General features: G+C 34.6%; 2 protein-coding genes across 2 annotated transcripts; both read left to right on the top strand.

Annotated features, from left to right (window-relative positions):
- On the top strand, window positions 1,322–14,239 carry LOC109343214. The gene is made up of 10 exons (XM_019581410.1): window positions 1,322–1,573; window positions 1,665–1,999; window positions 5,481–6,217; window positions 8,286–9,934; window positions 10,930–11,153; window positions 11,336–11,653; window positions 11,741–12,092; window positions 12,182–12,263; window positions 13,438–13,485; window positions 13,861–14,239. Exons 2-10 carry the CDS (start codon window positions 1,702–1,704, stop codon window positions 14,056–14,058), a joined length of 3,906 nt encoding a protein of 1,301 aa, XP_019436955.1. The 5' UTR covers window positions 1,322–1,573; window positions 1,665–1,701; the 3' UTR covers window positions 14,059–14,239.
- On the top strand, window positions 19,927–21,423 carry LOC109343215 (F-box/kelch-repeat protein At5g43190). The gene has a single exon (XM_019581411.1). It carries the CDS (start codon window positions 20,035–20,037, stop codon window positions 21,187–21,189), a length of 1,155 nt encoding a protein of 384 aa, XP_019436956.1. The 5' UTR covers window positions 19,927–20,034; the 3' UTR covers window positions 21,190–21,423.

Raw genomic sequence — 23,846 nt, forward strand, 5'->3', positions numbered from 1 at the left:
GAAATCAGATTTCCCTCTAGGCAATCATCAAAAATCTCCTAGGGTGGCTAATGATGAACTCATGAGATATTTGAGAAAGTGATGTGAGGTTTGCTTTATGGAAAAACAAATTTCACATCCCAACGCGAAATGACCACTTCGTGGAAAGGTGTGATAAACATGCCCGAGTATTATCGGCCAATACTCGATCGAGTATTATAAATTGACCGATTTTAATATCTGATTAGAATTTCGGATTTCGGCATTCCGAGTGAAAAATATTTAGAAAATAGGTATGGGTGTACTCAGGGTCTATATTGACTCGAAATGAAATTACGAAATCAACGGAGCAATTGGAATTCGATTCCGAGTTACGGAACTCAAGAACCACTTTTTGAGCCATATCGGGTGAGATTCGGCCCCGACAGCGGTCCGAAACCGACTATCTCTGAAAATCATGAAAATTTACCACCAAATTGGAAATAGAATTACAAGACTAAAACTCAACTAGAGTTTCGTCTAATTCTTTACTGAAAATTCCCAGAAATTAATTTTCAAAAATATAATTAATAACAATATTAATAAAATCTTATAATTCAAAATCGTAAAATTCGCGGTGTTACATATATGCCTAAGCTGGACTATATAAAGGTTGCCTATAAATCTTCCATTTGTTCCATTTAATCTTCGTGTTAAGGTTTGTGGAGTTGGTGGTGTTGCTTTGGATGCTAGTGGCGACAAAGACGATGGTGATTTTGTAATACTTTCCTTTCTCTGAAGGCTTCATAGTTTGGTTTGTGGCTAGTGGTGACTTAGCAAAAAATATAGTGAGTACTTGGTGTTGTCACTTCATTTTCTTGGGAGGTTGGTGGGTGGAAGATGTGTATTAAGGATGTTATATTGGTCATGTTTTGAATATGATGTTTATGACATAATCTTTTATTGAGGAATTTGAATTAATAATATTTAATATGTAATTCTTAGGATGAAGTACACATTTATTTATTCCATGTAATTTTAACTTTTACCTTCTTTAGTTTACTCTTTAAAAGTATTTTTTACTAAAACTTTTGTAACACATGTGAGGATATAAAAATGTTATTAATCTAAAAACAAACCTTTTAGAGGATTGTTTTAGGGAAAAATCAACATTAACATTTAGAATAAAATATCCAATATATAATTTTTAAAAATCTGAGAGGGTGAGCCTCGACGCAACAGTAAGGTTGTTGCTTAGCGACCAAGAGGCCATGAGTTCAAATCCTGAAAATAATTTATTCACTTGTTGGAGTGGGGTTGCGTACATCTACCCTCCCCAAATTTCTCTAAGTGAGGGCCTCATGCACTAGGCCACCCATAATTTTGAAAATCTAAGAATCGAGAGAGAGTTTACAAAGGGATTTGGCATCGGTCCAAGAATAAAAACTTTCTGAGCTAATTAGATATGGGAGATCGAAACATCCTCAACGTCCATTACAATCCCCTTAAAGAGCCCTCTTTCAACCGTCCTTGAAACCAATTGTTGGAAAATAAATAAGAGGATTTTACCATAAAAATTGGTCACTAAATATTTTCCATGTTCCTGGAAGAAAAGGTAGTTTCATAATATCATATTCGATTTGGGATATATTACAAAACTACCATATATCTTCCTCTAATCACTCCCTAGAAAACGAAGTAAAACTGTAACGCAATAACTCTGGCTCTGATTCATCACTAGCCATGAAACAATCTATGTTGCCTCCAAAGAAGCGAAAGTATGTGGGACCTTCATCAGAATCACCACGATCTTCGCCGCTAGTAGAATTTGAAGAAAGGCCACCCTCTTCACAAACCCTAACTGTGCTATCAACTCAGTCATTGACTCGAAAAGAGATCGCTGTGAAGCAACGAAACATGGATGAAATTCGAAGAGTGTACAAATGCCTGAAGCATATAAATGTTTGCTTGTCTCAAGAAGACAAATCTTTTGCGTCTGACATTGAAAAGGGTTATCTCACTCTCATTGCTGCTTCCAAAGGTAACCTGCCTTCTCAAGTTTTGTCGATCTACTTGAATTTCTTCTATTTTGATGCATGCGTCAATTACGATCTTATAATGAATTTGATTGTCATGGAAATATGATTGATTTCACTTGTGAGGAGTGTTCCCATGAAGTTTTACAGAAAAAATCCATCATAGAATCTTTTTTATTATGCTTGCCTTGAAAATGTTGTTTTCATAATTGACTACTAACCTCTTACGTAGAGTATTTAAAATGGAAGAATTTTGTTGTTTGAAATGATATTAGTTTTAAGGATTCAATTTATGTCAAATCTTTTCATATGTGATGATATCTCACGATCTAAATCTTGATATTGTTAGTTTTGATAAGATTTATATATTTTATTTCAAATTCTGTTTTAAATTGTGAAGTTAATTGGACTCCAAACATAAATGGTAAAGATTGGAAAACATAAATGGTAAAGTTAATTGGACTCCAAACATAGGACATCGTTTTGGTCATGAAATTAATTTTTTCCTTATAAGGTTGAGAATGTGTTGATGAATGAGAATACCGAAATGAGATAATGTTAAATGGTAAAGATTGTCAAACATAAATTGTAAAGTAGGTCTTTACTATTGATGAGATGATGTTAACATTATCTGATATATTTAACCAAAGCTTTAGTGTTCAACCTTGATAAGACTGATATCAAACAGAAACAGTAGGTAGAAAATAGAAGAAAGAATCGATATAAGATCAATGTGATCTTGACTAGTAAATTGTATTATTGCAGAAAGTATGTATATAATGATGAAGAACTCCTTTGGCAAGAGAGTAACTTCCCTAACTGATTTCCTAAATTATTTCCCAATTGCAACTTTTCCAAAAACTACCTCTTACAAGCTTTCCCTTCTCTATTTATACAACTAATACACTAGTCTAACTAACTAGTAATGGTATTCTAGGAATTCTCTCTTTATTTAATTCAAAAAACTCCTAACAACAAACCTCTTTTCTACTAACTTATGCCCACCCTATCAACACCCCACCCTAAAAGAATCACCTTGTCCTCAAGGGGAAATTGGGAAAGTTCTTCTGAATCCAGGTTGTTGATTCCTAGAGAGTTTCATACCCAGATTGGTTATCTAATGGATAAAATAAATCATCTAAGTAGGCATCTCCTGGAGGGTCACTAAATCTGCTAAGCTCATTTCCTTCCACATGATGCGATAACTTCATTGTCTTTACTGAACCATTATCTTGACTTCTTGGACCGAAAGCAAATGATTTATTACCAATATTGATAGAATTGTGTCTTCCTCCAAGCTTATTACCCACCACCCCTAGTTGTGAAGGCCCAACTTCTCCATTCATCGTGACTTCATGAAGGTCTTTAGCTTTCGAAATCTCATTATCCCCATCAGTTAGCTCGGAACTAAATACTCTACTTGAAGACAACTTGCTAGAACCATTTTTTAGAAACGACTTCTCATGAATGGATAAGGTGAGAATGTGATCTGATGGAAAATCACCTCTGTTCTTTGTTCTCTCATTGAGAAAATTAGAATCTCAAGTATTGTCTTCTTGGGACCTGTTAACGTCAACAACCACATTTGAACGCTCTTTTGTAGAGTCCTCTCTCTCCAAGAATGAGCTTCGATCGCCACTTTTGTGATCACCACTAGAAACTTTTGTGTCTACTGAATCATCTTCCTCTATATTTCTATGATGATACCCAGAATTATCCCTTGTTGTTGATGAACTGACAGATTGTACATAAGTAACAGCAACTAAAAGACTTTCCTCCTCCTTTGCATGAACAGAAGGAGACTTAACACTTGAGCATGAATTTTCATATGATAATTTCAAAGGGATGCTCTATTTCGTATCTTCTTCCAAACTCTTATTCTCCATTTCATTTTTTTTTTCTATCTACAAGACTTTCTGCATAATTTCAGATAAGGAATGTAAATCATACATTTTTACATCTGCTTGTAGTTCCTCCTTGAGCCCATTCAAGAATACTCCTTTCACAAATTCTTGATCTATAATCCTCACGGTCCCAGCGTACTTCTCGAATTCCTCCATAAACTCCTCTACGGTTCCCCCTGTTTCAAAGACAACAACATCTCGAACGGATTCTGCATCATTGAAGGTTGAAATCTCCTGATTACCGCCACCTTGAACCCTTCCCAAGAAGGCCTAGGATTACAATTTTCCCACCATTGGAACCAGCTTAAAGCCTTCCCTTCCAAGGCCAGCAGTGTCGTCTACATCCTTTCAACATCGGCGACCTCCCTCCATGCGAAATATCTTTCCAACTTGCAAGTCCAGCCGTAAGCATCGTCTCCCACGAAAACAAGGAGCTTGAGTTTTCGTCACTATTTCTGCCAAGGGATGAACTCCACGTCGTGTCCTCCGCCGGCGTCACTTGTTGCATCATCGCTAGATTGGATCACAATTTCCAGCTTGGATGTGATGCAGCAAGAAGATCTTCCGTCTTCTTGGTTCTTGCTTCTTTCAACTCTATACGCATCCGCTTATCTTCCTTTTCTTGGGTCCAATCATCGTTGCTTCTAACCATCCCTGTCGTTACCACCATACGTGTCGCAATAGAAAACGTTTCAGGCACCAAGTCGGTGCTTTGATACCAGTGGTAAGACTGGTATCAAACATAAACAGTAGGTAGAAAATAGAAGAAAGAATCAATACAAGATCAATGTGATCTTGACCAGTAAATTGTATTATTGCAGAAAGTGTATATACAATGATGAAGAACTCCTTTGACAAGAGAGTAACTTTCCTAACTGATTTCCTAAATCAGTTCCCAATTACAACTTCTCCAAAAACTACCTCTTACAAGCTTTCACTTCTCTATTTATACAACTATAATACACTAGACTAACTAACTAGTAAGGGTATTCTAAGAATTCCCTCTTTATTTAATTCAATCAACTCTTAAAAGCAAACCTCTTTTCTACTACCCTATGCCTACCCTATCAAACCTGTAATTCTTGGGCAATCTTTGAGATAGGTGGTCTGTTTGATTTGTGGAAACATTTTTATGTTTTTATTTTCAGGAAATAGTTATCTTTTTTCTGACTTTCAAATTTTAGAAATCAAATTGGTTGATAAAGTTTTCATTATAATTACAAAGTTGCATCCTATAGTGTTTTTTTACATCCTGTTCCAGGAAATGGTGAAGATGACTTTGAGTATCTGTTGTGTTCAAATTTGGCTTTATTTTCAGAAAAGTATGTTATGTAAAATAAAAGGAACTGGGATTCCCTGCACACAGAACTTAGTAAAACCATGCATTACACTGGTATTCTAAGTAGTTTTCATATTATTGCTTATAGTACATTTTTATAAAACTACCTACTATTATCTGCAGTTTTAATCAAACTGGTTGATACATCTCCTTACTAGTGCTAGGTCTACTCACTGGCATGGGTATCTCATCCCATCATTGCAATTCTCTATTGCTCACAGTGAAACTTCCGTGATGTTACAGGTTGTAGGAGTGTGCGACGTATTGTGGCTGATCTTATTCCTCAATATGCATGTTACTGCCCAACAGCTTTGGAAGCTGCAGCTGAAGTGATGATTAATATGCACAACTGGAGTTTGGAATTGATTAACAGAGGAGAAGATTCTAATGGTATTGCATTTGCAACTGCTAGAGCCTGTATTTTTGGCCTAGCTGACATCTGCTGCACTGCTTCTTCGGTGGCACCAAAATCTGCTGTGATTAGGGGAATTAGCTCTGCAGTTTTTCAGAATGTGTTAACCTTTTTTATGGCCTTCTTTGAAGGGAAGGATGTTATGCAGTTGGTTGACAAGAATTTCCTGAATATGCAAGATTCCATCAAGGTCTTCTCAGAGTTGAAGCAAAAAGTTTTAGATAAAGATGAATGTTTATTGACTAAACTGACCAGATCCTGTGCATTGTGTCTACTTTGGATTTTCTTCTCTTGTCCAAAAGACTTGCTTGCAGCTTGCTTGGAGCTCTCAGGCTGTGCCGCAAAAGAAAAAGCTTCCAAAGGGCACCATTTTCTGGGCTTCGTGACTAGCACCTTGGATGATGGTGCAGTTCAACTTTTGGATAGTGCAAATGTTGGACCTAAATCATGCACAGGTTCTACTCGTTCATACATCAGATATCATGAGGGTGATGAGGAAATTAAGACTGATGACAACCATGTTTCTGAGTGTAATTCATCACTTCGTAGTAGCTGCTTGCTCATGCAGGTAATAGTACTTCATAATTATCTTTATGGTTACCGTGCAATATTATTGGTAGTATATATTTTACATTTCAGTTATGCAAACTGTTTGTTTTAATTAATGCCATTTTCTTTGCATCTATTTTGAACTTTATTATTGATCCATTCCTGAAATTAATTTTGCATCTATTTTGAACTTTATTGTTGATCCATTCCTAAAATTAATTTTGCATCTTGATAGACTATTCTTTTAATTTGTGTCTGCCTAGGAAGAAATGCACCTATACCATCACCTTCAATTAAAATCTGTTCATAGATCAGTCTTACAAATAGTTATGCATGTGGTAGTGTTGTTGACTTGAGGACTCGTCTTCTGTAAATAATTGAGCCAAGCTCAAAGCTTTATACACCTTTCAATTGTGTTACTGTTAACTGGATGAATTTGCTTCCATAGGAAATCATTATGTTGTTATTTTCCTTTTAAGCAGGATGAGTTTTGGATATAAGTAAAAATAGTTTGCTAACTCTTATACAAAAAATCCAGTTAGGTAACTACTTCTTTCTTTCAACAACAATAACAAAGTCTTTTCCCATTTAATTATTTTAATTTTTTTGGAGGGGGTCAACTTACATAGATCATACATTATGTTATGTCAAAAATCAAGTCTTCACAAGCTATTTAAATATAACTGCTTTTTATTGGTTTTAACAAGTTTTTCTTTGGTCTCCCATTGCCTCTAAATATTGAGTTAGACTTCACTAAAAATACTTACAAGTTAAAAGACAATGATATTTATGACTTTTGATTTTTATTAAAATTATAATTTTAACCTTAAAAATACACTACAAAATATAACTTACATTTCCATTAATGGAAACATCTCCTCCTAAATAGTGGGCTGTTTGCCATAGGATCAAACCTTATTCTTTCTACTCGGGCTTCTATTGGTTTTCTTCTACCATGTTCAAGCTTTCTTAGTTCTAAATTTTTTTCCTTAAGCTCCTTGTTCCTCTCTAATACGTTCATTTCAAATATTATCTTTTATTTTATGACCAATAAACAACTCATGCCTTCCATTGCAGAAAGAATTTGCAACTTTCATCTATTGCAATAACATTTATACTTCTCATTGTGTATAGTTATTAGTATACAAAATAAATACTGATAAATTTGTTATGTTGTTTGTGCTAGAACATTTTAGTGTGCCAAAAATAATAAATTACTGACTCTAACCATTCACTTTCATCTGTATAGTTATAAGAAATACTCATATTCTAATGAACTGTAATCAGAAGTCATAGTAATGGGTAGCAATCTATCAAACTCTAAAATCTAATGTTCCATGTAAAGAATACAAGTCATTTTCAATAATTCATAGAGTGGTGATTTTCTTTTGGAAGATATAACTAAAGTTATAATCAGTGTTTTAAATTGCAATTGCGGTCGCGATAGCGGTTGCGGTTACTGCGATTGCGGTCATTGCGTGTGAATTATTTTGTGAGAAAAAACATGTTTTTGACATCGATGCGATGTGAGCCTGATGCGGTTCTGTTGCCGCCCGATGCAGTCCAAATGCGATCTGATGCGGTTGCATCGCGGCCTGTTGCGGTTGCATCACTGTGAATCGGGATCACACCGCAATTGCGTGTGATGCGGTTGTGGCGGTTACTGCAACCACAATATTGTGGCCGCATCGCGTGATGCGGTCCGCAATTTGATACACTGGTTATCACATTGGAACAATATACTGAGTGAGTTTGCGCCTGGAGAGGCTGAGTGGCAGAGGTACTTATCAGGTTTCAGTTTCTGGTTAGTAAAACGATTATAAAAGATTTAGAGATCAATGTTTTGTCAGAGAATATAATTTATGATACAATATTCTGGCGCAGTTCAATCTTAAGTAGCTGACTCTAAGGCTTGATTGTTGGTGTTGTATAATTTGAAATTGCTAATTTAGTAGCATATTGATTACTGCTGACATTGAATAATATTTTGTTTAAACCTTGGTATTTTTGCTAGACATTTTTAACCAGAGTCTCAGTTTTAAATTCTTCATAATGATGTCACTTTTTCCTGGCCTTTCTCTATACAGGTTCTTAACAAGGACTCCTCACTGAGGGAATGGATGTTGTGTGGATGTAAGAAGTTATTGGACTTGCTTACTGATTCTTCGCCTGAAATTTCGTCAGTACTTGAAGGAATTATTGAAATGTTTGCTCAACAAGCAGATTTGGAAGACTGCCAGGTAGATAGTGATGAAGATAAACCCGATAGTTCAATTTATATGAATAGGAACTGTGTGGTTCCTAGGATCTCTGAGGAACATGACATTGTTGACAAATCATCTGGAAAAGTTGGCAATTCAAGTTTTCTTGTCAATTCATCTACTGATTGTCTCACCGATAAAGTTAGTGATAAACATTTGATAGCTCAAGGCTCTGCAGTTATATGTTCCACACCCAGAGACTCAGTAAGCCATCAGATATCCCCATCTGGAGTTAGAATACCAGTGGACTTTAAGAGTACTTCATGTGAAGTTAGTGGCGATTTCACAAATGTTGAGAAAAACCAAGTATTTAATATGAATTTGAATTCACCTCCAGTAAGGTCTTCTAGTGAAACTGAAAGTAAAATTCTTATATTACCCAATAATTCGTTTATGTCACCATCTGCATCGAAAAGTCAAATTGCTTGGTGCAGTGATGGGGATCCTGCAGCCATGGATATTGTCTCTGCTTCTAAGCAGCTCTGGGTAGGTTGTGTAGGGCCTGACATGTCTGAAAGCCATATTAGGTTTCACTTAGAGAGGTTTGGTCCTATTGAAAAATATTTTTTCCTCTCAGTGAAAGGATTTGCCTTAGTTGAGTATAGAAATATCATTGATGCGGTAAAAACTCGACACTGTTTACCTGGAAGTTTTCCATGCTGTGTAAAATTCATGGATATAGGATTTGGAACTCGGGGTGATATGAATGGTTTGGCCATTGGCTATAGTTCTTATATATACGCTGGACGTATTTCCAGTCAATTGGCCAAGGATGAGATCCTGCATGAAGCTTGGAAAGTAATTCGTAAGCGTCCTCTCTCAGTTATTGATCTTAGCTGTGAGTGTGCATTACTGATGGAGTTTGAAACTCCTGAAGAAGCTGTCTCTGTGATGTTGCATCTAAGACAGTTCCGAAGAGAAAGAAGTAATTATAACCCACATTCTGCTCCAGAAACAGGTAATGCTGGAATTGGACAGGTTTATTCGGATGGTGCAATACATGTGCCTGGCCCTCCCCATCTTGAGCTTAGAATCAACAACCAAGTTGCTGGACCATCTCATGCTCGGACTTCACCCGAGAACCCTGCTGACAGTGCTCACACTAGGATGTCTCACTTGAGTTCTTTACTAGCATCGTTGCGTACAAAGTATAATATTAATCAGAACATAGGTCTCCATGATAACTATATTGCTGGAAATAGTTATGCTTTTTCCATGTGTGGTGAAGATATAGTTCCATCCAGCACTCTGTGGATAACTATTCCAAGTAGCGGCTCTCTGTTTCTCACGGATGATGAGCTAATGGCCATTTGCATCCTTGCTGTTGGAAACTCTGGCTCCATAGTGCGGTTGACACAAGCAAATATGAACATGGGATGTGGTTGGTTTGTTGAATGCAATAATGTTGATGCTGCAGTTTCTGTTCTTAAGAATCTTCGTGCTTGTCCAGGATTATTCTTCCAGATTCAATTCAGGTTATACAAGATTAACTTTTATATCACACACATAAATAATTTGATGGTTTTAAACTTAAATGTGTGATCGATGTTTTTTGTTTAATTTTGTTTTTCATTTGAATGCATTTACCACGAACTCCAATGCCTTCTCATTCTCTCCTATTGAAAGGCACCACAAAAAGATACATTTGAATACATGGTCCTCGTTTTCTTAAATGTTCACTGAATGTTTATGACTTGTTCACTGGATGCCATGTAATATTATTAGAGACTGGAAGTTGCAAATTGGTTATTAGCATTTTTCATTTGACTTAAGTGTAAATATACTTAATCTTACATGATGCTAATTACTAAAAACCACTTTTTATTGGAAAAAAACCCTGAAAATATAATGTTTAGATTCCTTGCACCTATTATATGAATTTTGCATTTGAAGTTTCATATTGAGTGAAGAAGATGAACTATTTCTTATTGCAACTAAATTTCTTTCATTTTTTAAAGATTTGCCAAATAATAATAATAATAATATATTTACTTTGACACATACCATCTCTCCTGAAATTTTAAGCTGTCAGGTTAAAAGACATTAATGACTTAATATATCTAACATGCTTGCTCATGAAGAGCCCTTTTGGCTTGAAATGTTAACAAAAAATTGGCCAACCTACCTTGTTTGGGCTGAAATTCATTTTCTTATTAGAAGAATGAGGGTGGCAATGATGAAACTCTAGAGTCTTTGTCACAGGCAATGAGGGTGGCCCTTGACACGGAATTTAAACTTACAACCCAACAGTAAATTATCTAATATACAAATCACAAAATGTTCTCCGGTGGTGTAAAGTGTAAACCGATTTTGTTTTATACTTTCGTCAGTTGACCATGAACTCTGTTTCCATTTGTGGCTAAGGGTGTTATTTTTTCCAACAGCTTTTAGATTGTTTCATAACAAGTTTTACGGATGATTTATAGAGTTTACTAATTTATGTGGTTATTGTTATCTCATTTTTATACAGCAAACCTGGAAATCAGAATGTTCTGCCATTTCCAATTACGCTGGAGAAAAAATCTATGGAGCACGTATCCCCCAGAATAAATTCTGAGAATCATGGTGGTGGTGTACATGGTGCACCTATGTCTCAGTCGAACTGGCACTTTCCTGGTTCCAGGGAGATGACAAAAGTTGGAGCAAGGAAGGCTGATGGTTATGATAATTTATCAATGGTTCCTCAACAAGGAGGTAATACTATGGATCATTAAGGAAAAAACTGTATTTCTTTTCTCTCTTTTTTGTTGCTTTGGCATGCCTGTAAGTACAGCAAATGAAATTATTGATTGAATTACAAAGTTAGCTGCAAATGTTATTTTCTTGTGCACTGGACAGTTGTGTCTGTTTCTGAAACTGGGTCCATTTTGCACCAGGTAATGTTACACGTTCACTCTCTGTAACACAAGGACCTTCCTTTCCACCACCACAACAAATTCAATCCTCTACAGGCATTCGCCCGATATATGGTCCTCCAAATGGTCCATGGGGTTCACAGGGAAGGAATAATCATTTACCTGTCAATAAATTCAGGGCAGGAGTAATGCCAAATAATTCTCATGGCGGTGCTGCTCTAAATCCTTTTGTACCTGCTTCAGTAACTCTATTTGCTCAGATACAGGGAACTCCAATGCAGCCTTATAACCAGCTTATTCCTCAACCAGTTATACGACCACCTTTATCATCTTTGCCACATCCTCACCCTGAAATACTGGCTCTGCCTCCTTTACCGAAGACGCGGCCACCCTTGATTCCTCCACCACCTTTATCATCTCCGCCACATCCTCACCCTGAAATACTGGCTCTGCCTCCTTTACCCCAGACACAGCCACCCTTGATTCCTCCACCGCCTTTATCATCTCCGCCACATCCTCACCCTGAAATACTGGCTCCGCCTCCTTTACCCCAGACACCGCCACCCTTGATTCCTCCACCGCCTAGTTCTCCTCCTCCATCACCTCATCCACCACTGCCTGTCCAAGAATCAGTCAATATGGAATGTTCAAGTCAGTCTCTGCAGTATCAATGGCATGGGACTCTCTGTAAAAGCGGGGTTGACTACTGTACAATTTATGCATGCAGAGCAGATTCAAATATTTGCAGCTACACAAATGCCATACCTGAGCCTGCTGAGTAAGATACCATCTATTGCTTCCTTACTGGTCATAATATTTATTTTCTTATAATATATGCCTGGTTATGTTGCTGTTTCTTTGATGCAGATGGCCCACAAAACTAGACATGGCTAAGCGCACCAATTTCCAACATGTAAAATCAGCATTTACTGCTACTCCACCCGACAGAGTGAGTTGTCAGATATCCTTTGGCTTCCCTCCTCTCCCTAGCCATCTCATGCTCACTGTTTCATGAATTGCTTGTCTAATTTGTTAATTGATGCTCTATATCAGGCTACTACATAAAATTTGCTTTCACAGTTTAGTTTTAGATCATGTGGCTTAAGTACTATAGCATGCACAAACATAACCAGCATGTTTTTGTTTCCAATTCTCATTTGCTTGTCAATTCTCTCCTTTGCTGCATACCTGACTGCATGTCTACACTCTATTTGTTTAAAGAGCTCATCTGTAGTTTGGGTGTAAATATGGATAACTTCAATGCATGAACAAGAATAAGATCAGATTGAATTATCTTGCTTTATAGTCATACAGCTTGAAGTATGTTGGATTTGGAGGTGGTACTATTGTAAATGCTCCCTTCAGCAGGCATCATATGTGCACCACAAACAATAAAGTGATTAAAATATTATAATATACAATGCACTATGAGGACTGAGGAAGTATACTTATGCTTATTGCTTATTATAGTGTTTTATGATGTGACTGTGATATGGGAGGATTTAGGGATTAATATACTACCAGTGATTTAGGAATTTTTAACTCGTTTGGGTCTGAGGATAAATTTTCCTAGTTGGATTAGCTATCTTGTTTTATATTTTACTTTTTTCTTTAGTTTGGTTTGCTTGCTTTAGTGGGTTTATGATATGATTGTTTGAGTCACATATGTATGGCATGTTGTTTGTAATAGGGATCTTGGCTTAATATTTGATTATTGAATATTGAGAAATAAGAATTGAATAGCTGTCTTAGAGAAGGCCTAGGCAAATCCATGCAAGAGAATTGCAATATGGAAGTCGTCTAAACTTTCATGTATAAAAAATCAGATAAGTTTATTCCACCTTACCAAATCTCTCTTTTCAAATTGTTAACTCACTGGGCGATGAGTTTTATAATCCTCCCCCCTGTCTCACTCTGCCAAGAGTAGTTTGTTTATTCATCATTAGTTAATCACATTATCTTGATTTCGGAGAACAGTAACAAAATTCATCCTAGATTTCTTTGGGCTACAAATGTCTATGCTAGTCTTTTTTTTCTTCATGGATATGAAATGTTAGAGCTTCCTGCATTGTTCTTCTGTTTCCTGAACCTAACTATGACTGTGGTATTGACATGTGATGCAGAGAGAAGTATGCAGTTTGATCCCATCTTCCACAAGTAATCAGAGAAAGGTATTTTTCTTTTCCATCATTTATATCGGAATCAAGATGGTATTATTGTCTTACAACTGATACATAATCTTATGGCAGATTTGATTTCCTGTTCTGTATATTGTTACTGAAACATCCAGAATCAACTAAATTACTTCACAAGTTTAAATCTATTATTGTTGAGATTCCTGTGTAACATGTTTGCTTTAAGTTTTTTCTGAAAGCATGAGAGATCAGTTTTTTTCTGACTGAATTATACTTGCATCATAATTTAGCATCAAAACAAAACACATCCCTCATCATTCACAAGTTAATATCACGAGAGTTCGAATTCGTATTTTTGCTCTGACATCTACATCTCCTGTAATGTTGACCCCATCCATGTCCTTCAACCAGTTTCAGGAGTTCGTATCATACTTAAAGCAGAAGGACTACGCCGGAGTTGTTAAAATCCCAGCTGCAAAATCCATATGGGCAAGGCTGATATTCGTACTCCCCCACTCACTTGAAACATGCTCTTTGCTTTCTATTTCACCTGCTGATCGATCTGATTGCCTCATCGCTTTGGTTCTGCCCTGTAATCCTGTTTCATAGAGCAATGCTTAGCCCTAGTCAAAATATTGTGATCACTGAAGGCATATTTTTTCTTATAACAAACGTCATTGATGATGTGAAGAAATATGCAAATGTGTTATGCTACTTGCTTGGTATGTAGGTTTCCTTGTGGTGGGAATCAGGAAAGTTAAAATTTGGGGCCGTCTCTATTACATATAGGTAACAAAACTCAGTCATATGGCACTGTGTATGACAATATTTGGTTTGAACTTGTTTACATGTACTCTGTATATGGCTCATGTATGGATCAACAATCAGTACTTGACTTTTTTGGACAATACCATAAGAGTTCATATAAGCATGTGTGGTTGATTTAGTGATGTTGATGTTTTGTTACAACCAATGATTTATTATCATCATTAGGTAAGAAATTAATTAATTGAATTATGTTTCTTGGTGCTAATACATAAGTAGAGGAAAATAGTGGGGATGGGAGAGAGGCGAGGAGAATGTGAAACCGCGAAACATCAATCAGATGATGTGGCAGACACTACCTACGAACCTCTCTCAATGATTATCATGGAACCCAACACGTGTAAGGCATCGTTGTTTCTTTGTTTTACCACTCTGAGGGAAACAAACGGGAAAAGACCCCAACATCTTTTGCCCCAACATTATAGAGGGAGGTTTAGGGTTTAGAGACCCACGTGTTGGTTCCAATCCACATCCCCGATTGAAACACAGATCTTGAAAATTCCATATATAAAGGAATTAAAAGGTATTAAATTTTACAGTTTGGGACTATTTAAATGGTCAACTTATGTTACATTTACAGTGTCTAATGCTTTTCCGCGTGGAATATTATATAGTGATGCAAAATAACATTTACCCACATGAAATTGTCATCAGATCATGACATGAAGTGAAGTGTGATTTCATAAGATTTTTTATTATTAAAAGGACTAATACATGAGGCTTCCATGGAATTTGGGAAGGATAGAAGTATGATAAATTGCAGTGCTCAATAGGTACCATATATTGAAGATGTTGTGATATAGATTCCAAAATCAGTCAAATTAGGGACATTTTTCATGATTATGTTCAAGTGAGGACTATGACCAGAATTCAGAAGAGGTTACTCAAAGAATTTTATAGTATTACTATCATGTCAAGGATGGTAAAAACTACAGCTACTAAGCAGTGGTGCATTGCTATGGCAAATTCAAATAAAGCTTCACTCATTTCTCAAGCTCAACAAGAACTAATATATGGTATTAGGAGCTGATAGATTTCTACCAGCAAGATGACAACCAATTCCAGTTTCATGATTCCAAAACAAGGGAGAATATGTTTTTGTTCCAAAGTGGCTTCAAACTCAAGAGTGAGATTAATTGAGTTTGAGATCAATTGGGAACAAGTGCTATTAGGAGCTGAGATCTTGTTTAACAAATGACTTCAAGTATTTAATGAGAAGAGATAATGGGGATTTTTTATTGATGATCTTGACATTTGGGATGCTTCTCAAGATGGTTCCTTTGTTTTACATTTGTGCTTTTCCCATATTGTAAATGGCACATTTTGAAAGCTAAAATATAACCACATCAATCTTAAGCTATGATAAATTCTTTAGAGTTTCAAATTTACACTCCAAAAATGTGTAACAATTTACAAGTGATGCATGAAGTTATTACAAGCTAGTTTTTGGCAATCATAGAGGCAGTAGAAGGAAGGAAGGAAGGGAGAAAACAAAATAAACTTTATCATCATACATTGAGAGGAAGAAGAAAAGGCAATTATTACATGTAGTACCAAGCCATGAAGATGTACTTCTCTATATTGAGTGGTTATACTCATTAGATATGATACATATAATATCTATCACTGTCAATGCAAAGATTTATACAAAGTCAGTATGTCATTCATTTGTATTAACTTTTTTTAAAGAGTCAATAATAATAAAACATGAATGATAAATGATATAATAAAATGTATATTAGTGCATACATTTGTCTCATGATATGTAAGCTATAATAATCATACATGACTTGCAAAAGAACAATTTCTTCAATTGGTTGGTTTCCCATCTTCTTTGTGTCTACATGTAAAATCTGATTTTGTGGAGGCACTCTTGGTCTAAGGGTAAAATTAATAAGGTTCAAACCAGCCCGACTTTAAACGGAATGAGAGTTGGACCGCTTTGAACCAGAGAAAATCCGGTCCAACCGTATTAAACCTGGTTAAACCAGATTAACCCGGGAAGTAAACCAGACGGCTTACTTAAAAATAAAATTAAAAAGGGACAATGTTCTAATATTTTGTTTTACTACTGTCCAAAAAAAGATAAAGATGTATTATTTCAATATAATTACACATAATTATTAATTATATAAAGTTTTACATTTATATATAACTATATATTTATAAATAATAATTATTAATTATGTACAAAATCACCCGGTCAGACCGGAAGGTTTAACCGGTTAAACTTAATACGGGACCTCTGCCGGTTTGATGTCCGACTCGGGTTTCACGACATTGAGAAATATATAACTATGTGTAAATGTAAAGTTTTATATAATTATTATTTATGTATAATTATATCGAATTAACATAACTTCATCTTTTTTGGGCTAAATTAAAACAAAATATTTGAGTGATTTTAACTTTTAATTGAACTATCCAGTTTATTTCCCGGGTTAATGCGGTTGAAGCAGATTTTATACGGTCGGAATGGAATTCCCCGATTCAAAGCAGTTCAACCCTCATTCAGTTAAAACTACAAATCAAAGTTGTTTTCAACTTTAGTCAGCGGTCTGATCGTTCAAACCGTCCAGTCTAATCCGATTCTCATAACACTAATTCATACATGCTACCTACGTCACTCTTTACCTTCGGAAATATGGGTTATAGAACCTTTATAACTATTATTTTTAATGGCACGCAGAGTCCAATACACATTGTGGTTATATATTATATTTTACTGTGTGTATAGTAAGAATAAATGTGATATATATATATATATCACATTTATTCTTACTATACACACAGTAAAATATTATATATATATATATATATATGAATGAGAGGAGATTCATTTACTAGAAAAGTAAGTTTTTTCTAAGAACAAATTTAAAATATTTTGACATATTAGACATTAATTCTAAATAAATTTAATTATTTAATATACTAATAGTCAGTACATCTACATTTATATTTAAGTATTATTGACATTTAAAATAAAGTAATATGAATAAATAGTATATGATGTATTAACTAACTATACATTAAGTATGGATGTTACACTCCTGATAAATTTCAGTATGATGTCACTTTATCGTTTATTTATTTATTTATTTATTTATATATATAGGGTTGAGAATAATGTATCTTCTCATATAAGGAGATAATTTATCTCCTAAAATGTGATATGTGTTATTTTGTTTATTTTTTAAAATATTTTTATAAAAAATGATGAAACATGACACATGTCATGATTTCACTAGCAGGAGGAGATAACTTATCTCCTTATATAAGGAGATACTCCATTCCCTATAAGATTTGGTCACGAAACTATTATCAAATCATGATGTATGACTCTTGAGTTGTTTATAGTTATTGTCATAACATTTATTACATTTAAATATTTAATGGCTTGTCACGGAGATTTTAATATTGTTAATTCCTTAGATAAGATAAACAAATATTATTGTGGACTTCGTCATACACAATATTCTAGTCAATATTTCTTATGCTATGCAATAAGACAATATTTTACACAGCAATTTGAGCTATAGTAAATCAGATTGTCATTCATATCCGAGTAATCATTTTAAACATTTCCATACATATGACAACAACAAAAATGTATACAATATTTAGAATTGTTGCTGAGATAGTCCTCAACAACATATGTCAATTGAGGTGACTAATTTTAATGTGATCAAAATGTGTTACATAATCCCTATTGCTGTTGCACATATTGCCTTTTTCTACTTTTTTATTTTGTATTTGAGTTTAATATGTATACACCGATAATGTAAATGTTTTTTTACACTGTCAATGAATCATTTATCATTAATTTCTTAATTATTATTGACTCAATGGTGCGCTGACAGTTTAAGTTTAAAAAACTTTAACTGTTGGTGCATAGATTTTAACCTCTTTGTATTTTATTGTGTTACATGTATTTTTTTGTTTATAAGAGTTAAAGATGATTAAATATGAATAATAACTAAGATAATAATAATATATAAAACTTTTACACTGTCAATAAATATATTTTTTTTTTTGTAATATATTTCAATTTAAAAATTAGTCACAACCAATAATTGAAAAGAGGGGTATTAAATATTAACCACAATAAATCATGCCTTATTTATTTACTTATCGGCTTAGGATTGAATTTTAAAAGGAAGAAAAGGAAAATAAAAAATTTGAAAACTATGAAATATAATTATGAAATAATTCTAATATTTCATCTTTCATTTCTTAATTATAAATGTTGCAACTATTATGGTAATTCCAATATTAAGTATAGGCTGAACATCATTGGTGGAATATTACACGAGCAGGTGGGGGGAAAACTGCCCCCTGAATTTTGATTTTTTTAGATATTTACTTTACTTAATTTATTAAAATATTTACTTTACCTAGTTGTTTACCCTATCAATATACCATTATTATTCATGTCTTAATAGTCATTCAGAGTTTAATTAAAATAATACAGTCAATTGTACTAATAGTGTATTAAGATATTTACATTGATATTATACATATATTAGACTCTTTTAATGATTATGTACCCAAAAAAGACTCTGATCAGTATGCTTTATAAAGGTATATAATATATTTCAAAGTCTTTCTAGAACTAAGTAACCCTATACAGTTGATCTGTATAGTTATCAATATGCTGAATTAACCGGAAAACATTTTCATATTGTGTTACAATTATATTAGACATGCAATAATTATATAAGTTGAAACTGAAAACATATTGGTTAGAATTGGTTTGTGGGTGAAAAAAATTGAATAATCATATGACAAATGCCAACGATATTAATATTTAACAACAATTCTAATTAAGTTTGGCAAAGTGAAAATATTTTTCCTTTATGAATGTGGTTGGTTCAACTTAAATTGTTTCTCTCTTTGAGAAATCTCGAGTTGGAGTATGTGTATGTAAAAAAGTTCCTTTTGTATGAATCCTCTTTTACGTGTTCAATCGAAATATTAGTCTTCACCTATTGGAATAAGGGATATGTTGATAAATAAAAAATAATGTTAAATATTTGCTTATTATCAATGTAATTTTTATAAAGTTTGCATTATCTATCATTTTATTTAATAATTAATAATAACTAATACATAAATAATAAATAATATGTTTTAAATATAAAAAACTCATACATTGTCATATATATTATTTTTTAAAATAATAAATTTAGATTATGCAACATGATTAAATTAAAAATTAATGATCATACAATCACATATAAAAGTAATATACTTCTAATATTTTAATTTAATCATTTAAAAAATTCGATCATCAAAATTGATTATTCTTATTAATCTTGCTTTGAAAAAACATGGGTTTATCTTTATAGTAATTTTGGAAAGTGGTTTAGATTTACAGTAGTCCTTCTTAAAGTTAAAAAAAGAGTAAGAATCCTTTTAACTTTTGAAGAGTGAAATATTACAAAAAGAAATATAACTTATTATAATACATTTATCAATAATGTTTATAATAAAATAACAATTTTAGTATTATTAAAAACAAAATTAGAAAAAATAGAGTTAGATGATATGAAATAGCCAAGTCAGTGGTTTTTCATTCTCACTTTGTGCACTCTATGTCTATGTTGTCACTTTCTGTGGGCCAATTCTGCAACTCTCTCTCCTTTCACATGCCCAATAAGTCAATAAATACAATTCAGTCAAACCCATAACTTGTTTCAATCTCTCTCTTAACCATTACCAAAATCATCAAACCAAACCAAAACAAATCTCAAAACTCCAATGAACAACAAGAACAAGAACATAGTACTCAACAAAAACATCACAAGATCCCCTCAAATGGATCCTATAATTTGGAGCAAACTCCCACCTGAAATCCTAGAATATATCCTTTCATTCCTTCCTCTCAAAACATTCTTCAACCTTAGATCAACATGTAAAGGTTTCTGGTCTCTTATATTCTCTCCTTCATTCATAACCAAACACTCTTCTTCTACTTCACCTTTCTCTTCTTTTCTCTTACTTTCTCACCCTCAATTCCATCGCCACTTTCCTCTCTATGATTGCACCCTTGCTGCATGGCGCAACATATCTCTTTCCCTCTCTGATTCATTACACTATAATTCTTTATCTTCACCAACTTTCACTACTTCTCTTGTTTCCTCTGGTGGCCTTTTCTGCATAAAAGATTCATCTTCATGTTCTTTACTTGTGTGTAACATTTTGTCAAAGTTGTCCAGAAAGATTGAATACCCAAGTTTTGTTTTTCACATAGAGCATCTCACTTTTGTTACTACCCCAAATGGTTATACAATTTTTGTTCTATGTTCTCAGTCACAGTCATCATCATCATCTTCAGACAGTGCTTTTGCTTATGATTCAAACATGCTTTCTTGGACAAAGTTTGAATCTTTTGATCCTATCTTAAGTGATAATCATCACCAGCAAGGTGTTTTTTACAAAGGGGGTTTGTTTTTTGCTACACCTGAACCTTTTTCAGTGGTGAGGTTTGATTTGAAGAGTGGAAAATGGGAGAGAAATATTGGTGAGTTACCAAACCAAGTAACTTTTATAAGATTGGTGAGTGATGGAAAAGGGAAATTGTATTTGATTGGTGGTGTTGGGAACAATGGGATTTCAAGGAGCATAAAGATGTGGGAAATGAGTGAAGAATGGAATTGGGTTGAAGTGGAAGTATTACCTGAATTTATGTGTAAGAAATTTGTGTCAGTTTGTTATCATAACTATGAGCATGTTTATTGTTTTTGGCATGAAGGGATGATTTGCATTTGTTGCTATACTTGGCCAGAGATATTGTATTACTTGGTTTCTAGGAGAACTTGGCATTGGTTACCTAGGTGTCCTTCTTTGCCTATGAAGTGTAGCTGTGGTTTCAAGTGGTTTTCTTTTGTTCCTAAGCTATATGCTTTAGTGTGATCTCATCTGAATGAGTTTCTATTCATTTCTGTTTCTGCTATTTCAGTTTATGTATAATGTATGTGATTATTGGGATTTTACTATGATCTAATTTGAGTTTTTGTGTATAATTGCTCTCTGTTTGAGATCAATTTTGAATTGAATTTTGGTCCATGGATCTTGTTTATTTAGTTTAGGTACTTGGTTTCTTTTGAGAATGGATCTGACTTTATACCAGATTATGAGAAAAATTAGATGTAAAAACAATGTAAGAGTTTTATATATTATCAGTACTAATAAAGCGTGTTGATTTAGTGGTATAAAGTCTCGCTAGATTTTTAGGATGACCAAAATGTGTTCAATTCCTACAAGCGATATTTATTGGGATAAGTGATCATACACCTCGAAATGAATTAGTTCCTTACCCATAAAATAGAGGATACCCTTCATAATACTAAAAAATATATTAATGTTTCATTCGGTATTTATATTTTATTACCAATACATCTGAATCTTTAAAAATACTATTAATTATATATAAATATTTACACAAATCTATTAGGCATTACAATCAAAGATATATAAACAAACAGTAACAGTGTACTGGTGATAGAGGAGCAAGACCACCCATTACAAAGGTGTATGTGAGAAGGAACAAGAAGTTGAAGTAGTTAGTTTGCAAGTTACTTTTAGTTTTACTTTTACTAGTAAGTTACTTTTAGTTACGTTTAGTTACTTTGTAGTTAAGAGCGATGGATAGGGAGATTGGGTAATCCTTAGAAAGGAAGTGACCGAATTGGAGCAATTCAGTTACTAGGGGATTGGTTCTCTTCTACTCTTATATTCTAACTTTTCCTACAATCAAATTGAACCTTTAGTTCTATTCTTCCTATCTCATCTCTACTTCTAGTTTCTGGATATCAATGTTAACAATGGTATCAGAGCACCAAGATCCTTGGTGCCCGTGACAAACTCATTCACGAAGCTGCGTATGGTATCAACTCGGACAATGGCAAGAAATGCGGAGGAATGGGCACAGGAAAGAGAGGAATGGCGTCGTGAGAGAGAAGAGCAGCGAATACGGTTCGAATTGCATGAAGCTAAGATGAAAAGATTAGAAGAAGATTTAGCACAACTTACCACTAGGCCTCGGTTTCAACTCTCAACCGACGAGGGAAGTGGAAGTGGTGGAGAACATGTGGCAAGGGAAGATTGGAGCAAAGATAAATGGAGGAAATTGGAAATTCCAATTTTTTCTGGTGATGATGCCTATGGTTGGACGAACAAATTGGAAAGATATTTTATGTTGAAAGGAGTTGATAATGGGGAGAAATTACAAGCTACGTTGATGGCTCTGGAAGGGAAGGCCCTTAGTTGGTATCAATGGTGGAGTAGGTGTAATCTCCAACCAACGTGGGAAGGTTTCAAGTTGGCAATCATCCGAAGGTTCCAACCTTCAATGGTTCAGAATCCTTTTGAACAACTTTTAGCCTTAAAACAGCAAGGGACCGTATTGGAATATATTGAAGATTTTGAGAAGTATGTTGGAGCGTTGAAGGAGATAGACCCAGAATTTGTGAAGGGTATCTTCCTCAATGGGTTAAAAGAAGAGTTGAGGGCGGAGGTTAGACTGTATGAACATCCTACTTTATCGGAAGTGATTCAGAAGGCTATTATGATAGAAGAGAAGAATTTGATTTGGAGCAAGAAGCCCAATTCTGGTTATTACTCAAGATCAGTGAGTTCCAATAGGAATCCTGGGTTTAGTAAATCGGTGACAGTGGAATCCAAGCCATGGGAAGAGAAAAGAACTGCTCAGGTTACCGTGGGCAGTGGAACAAGCAGTGTGAGCAGTGTGCAGACTCTAGAAAGCAACAAATCCTGAAGGGGGGGATTTAAGCATCTCAGTGTCGCGGAAATGAGGGAGAAAAGGGAGAAAGGGCTTTGTTTCAGATGTGATGAGCCCTATAGCCGTGAGCATAGATGTAAGAATGGTCAATTCCGAATGATAGTGATGGAGGAAGAAGATACAGGGGAAGGGTTGAATGAAGATGAAATGGCAAAATTAAATTTAAAATCTCTCCAATTATCTTTGTGTACTATGGCTGGATTCACAACTAACAAATCGTGGAAAGTAGCAGGAGAAATGGAAGGCAAGGATGTGGTAATCTTGATAGATTGTGGGGCTTCCCACAATTTTATCTCTTCTGAACTTGTGGGAAAATGGTAGCTTAAAGTGCAAGATAGATGGGCATAAAATTCAATGTAGAGGGAAATGTGCTGAAATGAAGGTGTTGATGCAAGGACTTGAAATAGTTCAGAATTTTTACTTATTTGGGCTCAAGGGTGTAGACCTAGTTTTAGGGCTGGAATGGTTAGCAGAATTGGGGGAGGTCAAGGCTGACTATGGTAAGTTGGAATTAACCGTGAAGAAGGGAAATGTGATGCATAAGATCAAGGGAGATCCTTCTCTCCATAGAACACAACTATCCTTGAAGGCATTTATGCAGGTTTTAAAGGAAGAAGGGGAAGGATTCATGTTGCAGTGTATGGAAGGTACAGAATCTGAGAAGATAATAGAGATTCCCAAGGCTATTTCAGAAGTGATGAATCAGTTTGCAGAAGTTTTTAAGAGTCTTCAAGGTCTTCCACCTCAAAGAACTTATGATCATGCAATC

Source organism: Lupinus angustifolius, chromosome LG03 (genome assembly GCF_001865875.1).
Source record: "Lupinus angustifolius cultivar Tanjil chromosome LG03, LupAngTanjil_v1.0, whole genome shotgun sequence".
NCBI classification, from domain to species: domain Eukaryota; kingdom Viridiplantae; phylum Streptophyta; class Magnoliopsida; order Fabales; family Fabaceae; genus Lupinus; species Lupinus angustifolius.